Here is a 9,725-nt window from a genome sequence, read left to right on the forward strand (position 1 = left end):
CCTCAACTGTTTGCGTGGAGACAAAGGACCAGGTTTGTTCGTGGACCCATCTGCCCCACTTTCAGAAAGAATAGTTTACAAAACAGATCATCGAGGGCATAAATATTCCTATAACAACTGGAATAGGCTCACCCCACCTACTCAGAAGCTTCAAGGGAGAATTTGATTAACAGTGGGCTCTTCCCCCACTGGCTATTATGCAAAAGCAGGCACGCTCCCCTCTACCTTGTCATAGCAAGGCTGAGCGCCTATGGCCTGGGAAGTGTGAACACAAACACAGCCTATACAAGTCCGACACCCTGGCGTTTCTCCCTGGCCCCACAGCTGGCGGTAGCGTGTGTGTCTGGATATGCACAGGCATGTGTGTAAATGTACGTCCTTGGGGGTCCACTACCACCCAGAAGGCCGGCTGTGGGCTCTGGCCTATGTTCTCTCCCCGGCCTCACCCCAGATAAGTCTGGTGCAAAGAGAGAAATACAAGAGGCCTTTTTTGCTGCTTTCAGTCACTTTCCAGAACTTAAATCTCAATCTTGAGAAGCCACTGGAGAGAGACAGACAGCTTTCTTCTTTCTCTTGCCCACCCTTCCTGCAAGACTCTGGCTCAGGGACTAACCAGAGATCGGCAGAACGTAGAGGCCCCCCTGCACACCAAACCTGCACACTCCCTCCCTGGGTGGGCTCAACTCCCTGGCAAAGGGCCGGGGGCCGGGGGCCGGGAGCGATCACCTGTCCCTCTGGGTCCTGAGCGGGGACGTGCTGAAAAGCCAGGCCTGAGCTTCCCAAAGGAAGGCCAGGCTGGCCTTATCCTGGAAACTCCAGGATTCAGGAACTGGAATGTCACTGGGGGATGGAGCCAAAGGCAGGAAGAAAACAGGAAGGGATGAGAGTGAACACTCAACTCCCGTGCCTGGCACATCGCAGGTGCACAAAACTTTTTGGTCTAGCCTCCAGCATCCCTGGGTAGGAATTTTTAACCACGGGAAAACTGAGACCCGGACAGGTCCGGAGGGTGCCCCAAGCAAGCCGGGCCTGCCTCTGGGTTATCCCGGAATCCCCACGTCTGGCTCGCTGGCAAGGACCTGCAGCTCAGCAGACGCCAGCTGAGGGAGTGTGGCTGCCTCGGGCCAGGTGCTACCACAGCGCGAGTGAAACACAGCTGGACCACAAATCCCCCAAGTGTTTGGCCCCTCAACCAGAGTCCTTCCCAGGTAACATCCCAGCTGGGCCAAAGGTCAGCTAGGCGTGGAAGAATAAGGACTGTAAAGGCTCAGGGAACGGAGAGGGGTCAACCTGCTTCTCTGGCTGGAGGCCAGGAGAGAGACGGGGGAATCTCACCCTCGGCAGGTTGGAAGCAGCATCCCAGGAGGGGTGTTTCATTTTCTGCCTTCCCTGGAGCCCCCCCAACCCCTGCAGGAGCTACCCACCCCCACTTGCTGCAGCCTCCCTAGAAGAGGGTGAGAAAAGTAAGCTGGGACTTTGGCACTAGACTGAGAACAGGCAGAGAAAACAAGGACAAGCCTCCGATTTCTTTCTTCCGACTCCCAGTGCTTGCTGCATTCTAGGCTACCGGAGTCTTAGGAAGAGACATGAAGAAGGCTTAGTCCCTGCCATCCAATGGGCTCCGGGCTCAGCCAGACTTCTGCCTGGAGGGGCCGAGGCGCAGAAGCTGCCCCCAAAGGAGCCTAGGTGCCCAGAATCTAGCCTGAAGTGGGCCAGCAATCAAGGGGTTAACTGCCCCAGCCTCTGGCTTTGCTGAACCCCACCCTACTCCCCAACAGAGGGAGGAAGTTGCAGAGAATCAGGGCTTGTGTGAGCCTTTAAGAATTTGAAGAATGTCCCATTTCCCTTGGGGGGGGGGGGAGGGGTCGGTAGGGGGAAGGAGACCAGTGGAAGCTAATAGAGGAGAAGGGGCAGCTGAAGGAGGAGCCAGGACAGAGCTGTGACCCTCCCTCTACCCCAGGCAGTCTTCCCAGTGTCCCAATCCCTCCCAGAAGGGAGGTGATGATTCATGGTGCTTCTTGGGCTTGAGATTTTATCAGAAAATCTGTTTTCCCAGCACCTGGTACAGGTTGGCATCTAGCAGCCGGCAGGGCAGGCAGTAAGCGCCTGGTGAACGCTCCAGCCCCAAGGAGATGAGGCTGTGGTATGTGCAGGGGAGGGGAGGGCAGTAAGGGGGAAGACAGCCTTTCACAGGGGTTTAAAGCCCCAACTCCTTTTAGACAGGTCCCAAAGTTCCCCTCCCAGGTGAACTTCAGCTGCAGAAAACCTCCTGACTGAGAATTTAAAAAGAAAAAGGACTCAAGTCAGATCCTGAATCTTTCTGAACACTGATCTTGCCGCCTACTTGCAGTGACTTGACCTTCTGAAGTCCCACCTAGTAGCGTGGCTGTGAGGTCCTACGTGTGCCCTGAGCTGAATGCAATCAACCTGAAACTGCATGGGATGGGATGGGGGTATCCCCCTGGAATGGGCGACCCCACCTGTACCCACCTCCCCACAGTAGACCAGAGCAAACTCCACTGGAAAAGACATGAATGTCTCCAGCTCCCACCAGGCAGGGAATAGATCTGCCTGGGGCCAGGCCGCTCCCTTCATGCTGCCCCCACTTCTCAAGAAATGACTACTGGGAAGGGCCGTGGCCAGGAACCCCCAGGCCTAGTGCCCAGACCGGCTGGTAGGGGGCAGGGGAGAGGAAACAGTCAGGTGCTGTCATGGGGAAAGAAATGTGGAAGGCAAAGTGGAGAACACAACTGGGCAGAAACAGGACTTTTTCTTGAAAGACCATGCTGGATCCCTCTCTCACAGCAGAGTGCGGTGGAAGGAACAAGCTTGCTCTACGGGGTTTGAACTGGCCTGTCACTAGTCATTCATCTTGGGAAAGCCCCGTCCCTTCCTGAAGCTTCAGTTTCCTTCGCTGTAAAATGGGCATATTAACAGCCCTAACTTCATCCAGCTGTGGTGAGGAGGACTCAACATGGTTAAAACATATGGGGCAGAGTGTGGAAATGCTGGGCCATGTCAAGGAAGCACTAGGAGGGAGCCCAATGCCCGCCCAGCCCCCGCCCAAGGCAGGACTCACGCGTTGCAGTAGGGCTTCTTCTCATAGCCCTTGTAGTTCTTCATGTTGAGTGTCATCTTGCAGGTCTCGCAGTGGAAGCATGCTTTATGCCAGAACTGGGGACAGAGGCAGAGGGAGGACACCCGTCAGACACCAGGATTCAGGAAAGGGGCTCAGGCCCCAGGAAGGAGCACTCCATCCGCGGACTGGAACACACCCACACCCCAGGTGAGCTGGGGCCATCTCAGGTCACAGGCTCTGGCCGCTGATGACACCACCCTCCCCTGTCCCATTGGAGCTATCCGGAGGGGGACAAGGGCACACGCAAGGTTGAGTGGGGAAGAAGCCAGTTATAATAGTGGCGAGCAGCCCCCAGAAGGTCTGCGCCACTTCCCCCAGACCACTCCCTCTGACCAAGCGGGAGAAGCCTCATTGCTTATGCAAAGCTGCGCCAGGGTTGCTAAGAAGCCGGTGCTGAACGTGAGGGGCAGCTCCTCAGCCTTGACAGAGGAGGAGGGCCCAGCCCCCATGCACCCAGTCCCTCCTAGCTCCCACACCAGGGCCTCCAGACACACCTGGGCCTCCAGACACACCTGGACCTGGGCAATGCGCCAGCCCCAATGCCTCCCCGCTTCCTGAGCGACCCCTGCCCAGACTGGGTGTGGGTGCCCCAGGCTCTAGCCACCACACCCACACGCTTCCCCCATCCCTCAGCTGATCTTCCTCTGAGGCACTGCCCTCCTCTGCTTGGAGGTACTGACTAGCTGTGTGACCTTGGTCAGGACCTACTCTGAGCCATTTCTGCTCAGAGTCTGTAGAATGGAAATCATAATACCCATCTCTCTTGGGATTGTTGAGGTTTAAATGAGAAATCACCTACAGAGCCCTCAGCGTAGCACGTGGCATCCCTACTTACTCGGGTGTCAGGTGCTGGGCGGGGCTTGGCAGCTTGGCGGGAGGTGGGTGTGTCTTGGGGTACAGGTGGGGCTCTGCCGTGCCCAGCCACAGCTACAATGCGTGTGAGTGAGAATGCGTGACAGGGAAGACTCCAGTGAAGCCCAGGGACCCAGAACAGAACAAGGATCCATCCAGCGTGGCTGAGGGAGGGGAAGAGAGTCCAAGACCATAAGGGCAGGGGAACTGATGCAACAGAGGTGAGCCCATCCTGAGAAACAATGATGCTCACGCGAACCCAAGCAAATGAGAGAAATCCGCCCCTGGCAGCCCAGGACGAGGCCCCCGGATCAGCACCCACCAGGAGTCCAGCTTCCAGGACCCCAGAATCCGGGCTGCTGGGGTGACCCAGCTGGCCCGTCCCTGCCCCACTTCCCAGCAGCCAAGGGAGACACTCCTGACCCCTCAAAGAAAGAGGCCAGAAGCCAGGGAAGAGCACAGGGAGACTTTCAAGGTGCCCGGCACACGCCCAGTTCTTGGCCACCTGTCAGGAAATTCCCCCAAGGAGGTGCTTTTCAAAATGTGTTTCCCAACCAAGGGGTGCTTCTAGGACACTTCGGAGAAGGGGACAGAAAAAAGGAAGCTGAGACATTGGCATACTACCTCCCTCACCCTGGCCCACTTCAACCAGAGACGATGGGGTAATTTGGGGGATAATCACTTTCTAACAGGGTACTTTCCCCATCAAGGAGACCCAAAGGACTCTCCAGTGGTGGAACAGTAAACGAAGTGACAGGAGAACTGCTCTTTGGGAAGAAGGTCAGCGGGAAATCTGGAAGCAAGGGATGGCTGGTGTAAGCTGGGCCTCCACCCCGACCGGGGCCTATCCCTGAGTCCAGCCCACACTCCTCCGGGTGCAAAACCCCAGCACAGACAACCCACCGGAAAGCTAGAATGGGGTAGTCCCTGCCCCCACCAGCCCGAGAAGTGAAAGCCCCTCTCCCTCCCCCAATGCCTGGGAGGCACTGGCAGAGTGCCCCAGCCCTGTCACCACCCAGTCTGCTGGCCTCTGCCTGCTTAGCTGCACATGTCCCTGCCTGGGCCCCTACCCCCGCAGGGGCCTGCCAGGAAAAACATTCTCTGGAATCCAGACCATGACCCACTTTCACACACACGCAGGCAGGAGTCCGCACTGTCCTAGGCCTGGGGACCTCCGAAGCTGCCCCCGATTGACTTCGGGGAGAGAAGGAGAGAGACACAGACACTTCCACCCTAGCCGACAGCCAGGTCCCCCCCTCCGGAGCCAAGCCCCTTGGGAAGGGGGCAGAGTATACTGGCCAGGCTGGGGTGCAGGGCCAACAGCCAATCCAGGGGTTCCACAAGACACACACACACACACACACACACACACACACACACACACCCGCCAGCTGCCACTGGGAGGAAGGGGAGCCCCCGTACAAGGGAACGGTGCCCATTTCCATCGGTAGCTCCTCCCCACCTCACCCCCACCCGCCTTGCTCTCAGCTACACATGTTAGAGGCTGAGGCAGTGGTCATCTGTTCTCTTACGGGGGTCCAGGAACAGAAGAATGAAAACAAGAGTGGACTGAGTACCTTCAGGGTAACTACGGAACTCGGTCTCTGCATCTGTAAAGAGGAACTAAAACTCCTGGTCCCAAAGAGGCGCTGGGAGATGACACAGGCTCCAAGCCTGGCACACTAGCTGCTTCTCATCACTTCCCTCCCCTCTCTGGAGGAGGGCTCCAAGGTTCAAGAAAATCCAGCAGCTCCTGCCATTGTGTCCTTTTGGGGTAGGAAAGCGAGGGGAGCAGGGGCAGAAAATGACAAGTCGTTCAACAGCCCCTTTGGGACAAGCCTGGGCTGGGAACTCTGAGGGGACCCCAAATGAAAAAACCCCATCCCTGTCTCAGTTGGGTCTAGGGAAATAAGTCAATACAACCCCACAATGAGCCTCTGTCTGCCTCTTTCCCCTGCCCCACGAGCCCTGTCTCAGAGCAAGAGTCCCCTCTTTCTTTTCAATTTTTTTTAAAAAATCTTTTTTGTATTTTTTGGCCGCACCATGCGGCATGTGGGAATCTTAGTTCCCTGACCAGGGATCGAACCACCGCCCCCTGCCTTGGAAGCACAGAGGCTTAATCACTGGACCACCAGGGAAGTTCAAGAGTCCCCTCTTTCTTAGAGGCCACAGGTAAGAAGATTTCAGAGAAGCATCCTGGGACTCAGGGAGCAAAGTTACCTCTAGGCATGCAACTTGAATCCTCCCTGCTGCCCCAGAAGTCCACTGTTTCCCTCTTCACCAAAAACCAGACCTCTGGTGCCTATTAGAAGCCTCTCAGCCCATCTCCTAGGCTCCAGCATCGCCCTCAACTCTCCCTTGCCTGCAGCTCCAAAGCTGCAACCAACTCCACAGAAAGGCAAACAAAGGCTGATGGGACAGAAGCAAGATCCCCTGCACTTGGGTGAGGCTTGGGCCAGCCCTGTCTCTCTGGAATCACCATGGAGGTGCGGAAGCGGCTGCTCACAGCTCTGGGTGAGGGGGATGCATGAACTTCGGGTCGCTGTGCCTGCAGCCTGGTACCTTGCCCTCTGCACCCGGGCTGCCTATGACTCAGGGTTGGAGTATGAGACCTCTCCCTCCCTTCCTGTCATCCAGGGTTACAGTTTCTCACTCCTCCAGGGGCAACCCTAGCCCCACCCTGCCCAGGTCACCAGCCTAGCTCAGTTGGCCACCTGGGAGGCTGGCTTAAAGGCACAGACCGTGGCTGCACCACCCCAGATTCCTGGTTCAAGAGCCCAGGCCCAGAGCATTCCTCAGGCCAGGGTCAGGAAGGGGAGGGACCACTATTAATGAGATAGTGTAAATAAAAGTACTTTTTGCAAACACAACAGGCAGAAGAGCTGAGCACGAAGAACTTTAGATTTGAATTCCAGCTCTGGCAGAAAGGGGAGTGAGCTGCATGACCTGTCTGAGCCTCTGATCATGGGGTTCCTAATTTACAGGAGCGATCACATCTGCTTGGTAAGGCTCCTGCGAAGACTGAGCCTGGCACATTCCAATGAGTCGTAGCTATTATGAATGGATGGTCACGGGATGATCGTGGCGTGCTCTCAGCTAGGAAGTGAGGCACCAGGGCTGCAAGGCCTTTTCTCCTTTTTTGTGTCCAGCCCAGCTTCCCTCTACCTTGCTGCCACCTGTGGGGGCTGAGAGGAGGGTGGTTCAGACAGCCAGAGGCAGAGAACTCTCCCAATGGGGGAGTCCGGGGAACTAGCAGCTCACCAATCCTCCACCCTTCCCAAATGCCTCCACCTGTGTTCAGGAGCCCGGCGAAAGCAAGCCAGGGCAGACGGACATGGCAAGACTCTTGACAATGCAGGTCCCCAGATACGACTGCTTCCTCACAGGGTCTAGGACAAAACTCCACCTCCCTCAAAATGTAGAGGACCTTGTGAGACACAGCTCCTCTCCCTCCCCAAAGGCCCTGCAGCAGCCCCTGAGAGTGCCTGGCACAAAGTAGATGCTCAATAAATACTTGTTGAATGAATGAGTGATGTCACCCTGTTTCTCCCCCAACTCTGATCCCGTAAGTCCTCTGGGGAAGCAAATTTCGACCTCAAACACCAGCAATACATATTTATTCAGCACACAGAGCACACGGGGTATGGCAGGTTGAGGGCAGGGTGGCCATCAGAGATGACATAGCTTTTAACCCAGCTAAGTCTTTCAGGGAGGAGAAAAGGCTAACACCAAGGACATAGCTTGTGCTCTGGGTCATGTCGTGTCGTAGGGAAATTGCAGTGAAACAGGCAAGTCTAATTTGACTCTCTCCTGTTGTAAAGGGGAAGCCTTGAGAAGTTGGTTAGCAACTGTATCTGTGGGACCGAAGGTTCCCCCTCAGGTCTCAGTCCTCCAGGCACCAGGTCCCCATTCCAAGTGCCTGCCCTTACTACCTGAAGGGGGTTGGGAGGAATAGGTCTGATATCTGGATATTCCAGGCCTCCTGCTCAGTGCAGGGGTGAGGTCTCCCCAGGGCCACCTCCTGTAAGGAGAGTTCTAAAAAGAGAGAGGAATCACGAACTCTCACTTCCCAGGGCAACCTCCACCTGAATGTCCTCTTTCTGCGAGGGCAAGAGAACAGCTGGGGAGGGCACCTTGAAGGATCCCTGCACCACTCCCCTCTGACTCCAAAGGTGTGGGGCTGGAGAGAGTACCCTAGCAAGGTAGGCAGGGTACAGCCTATACCACATTCCCTTCCGGGCACTTTAGTGCACTTCCCCACCTTCAAGGAAAAGACATTACCATACCCATTTGATAGATGGTGAATACTGAGGCCTAGAGCCATTTGTAGAGCTGGCAGGAGCAGACCTGGAACTAGGACCAAGTCTCCCAACTCCCAGACTAGCAATCCCTCCATCATATATTGCTTCTGTCTTACGTGGGTGGAAAGTGGCCACAGCCTCTTCCCAGTTCATAACCGTGCAGAAGAAGGAGCGCACAGGGAACTCAAGATGCAAAGACCAAAATCCCTATCACCGGGGAAGGGCAAAAACACCAGTGTGCAAGGACAGAAAGCTCTCAGGTCCTGCCTGCAAGCTCAAATCCTGCCTTCCGGCATGGTCATTGAGAAGGTCAGTACCCACATCCCTTGTACCCATAACATGGTCTTCCTCTCCACCTGCCCAGCCAGGCCCAGGACTGTGAAACAGCAGCAGCCCCATATGCCCCTTTCCTCCAAGAGCAATTTCAAATGTATCTCAGAACCTTAGAACCCCACCCCCTCATCCTGACTCAGAGACTAAAGGTCACTGAGGAAGCACCAACCCCAAGGTGGAGGGGAAAGACAAAAGTAACCAACGAACTACCCTTTCCCAAACAAAACCTGGCTTCAGGTGGGCTCTGCACCCCTCTTCCATCCCATGCCCCCCAGCCCCTGCCAGTCCAGACAGGAAGGAGGGAATCTTTGGACTTGGAGCCAGCTTTAGGAGGTGGATGACAGCTTTAGGAGGTGGATGACAGGCACGATGAGGAGGGGGACAAAATCACACAGGCTTCTCCTCCAGACTGGGGAGGGGATGCAGAGAGGAGGTGGATTTTGCCTTAGGATCTTCGGGAGATTAAAAGAGGCCAGGATCCTACCCCAAACTGCCGGAAATACCCAGTTCTACTCTCCGCCCCCCTCCAAAAGTATAATGGCAACCAGATGAACGAGTCCAGCATGATTGGGGCGGGGGGGAGGAGGAAGACGCATAAGGGCCCCCAGGGGACAGTGAATTTCCAGAAGGCCACCTTCCCATCCCCCTAACACCTCCCCCTTTTCTTGGCTTCCCCTGAACTCAGCCAACCCCACCCTCCACTGGGGAAACCTGCTTTGAAAAGTTAGCTCTTTGTTCTACAAGCTGGACTCAGCCTCTGAGCACAATTTCAGGAGATTTCTGTGAAGCGACCCCCACCCACCCTACTCCAGCACGCGACCCCTCCCCGGTCCGGCTGGGCGGACCTGCACTGGGAGTTGGCTTCCAATTTGAGGTGGGGGCTGGGAAGGTACGGAGGACGTCTACTAGTCCATTAACCGCTGACCCACCAAGAGAACTGCATGTCGTGCAAAAAAGGGGTCTCGCAGTGGGGCTTGGGGCCTTATCCGAAGGCCAGTTCACCAGATGCAACACTCGCCGGCTGATAGCCCCCGCCCTCCAGTCTCCAGGCCAGGAAGCCCGGCCATTCGCCGCCGGAGCGGACGGTTTCGCTGGGGCCC

The 9,725-nt window shown here is 56.2% G+C and overlaps 1 protein-coding gene across 1 annotated transcript in view; it reads right to left on the reverse strand.

Moving 5' to 3' along the window:
• The window catches only part of LASP1 (LIM and SH3 protein 1), a 37,564-nt gene that overhangs the window by 26,617 nt on the left and 1,222 nt on the right, over window positions 1-9,725 (reverse strand). The window contains exon 2 of the mRNA XM_024742192.1: window positions 3,080-3,174. Within this exon, the coding sequence (XP_024597960.1) occupies window positions 3,080-3,174 (95 nt within the window). The remainder of the gene's footprint in view (window positions 1-3,079; window positions 3,175-9,725) is intronic.

The sequence above is a fragment of the Neophocaena asiaeorientalis genome, unplaced genomic scaffold (genome assembly GCF_003031525.2).
Source record: "Neophocaena asiaeorientalis asiaeorientalis breed wild unplaced genomic scaffold, Neophocaena_asiaeorientalis_V1.1 scaffold1, whole genome shotgun sequence".
Taxonomy (NCBI): domain Eukaryota; kingdom Metazoa; phylum Chordata; class Mammalia; order Artiodactyla; family Phocoenidae; genus Neophocaena; species Neophocaena asiaeorientalis.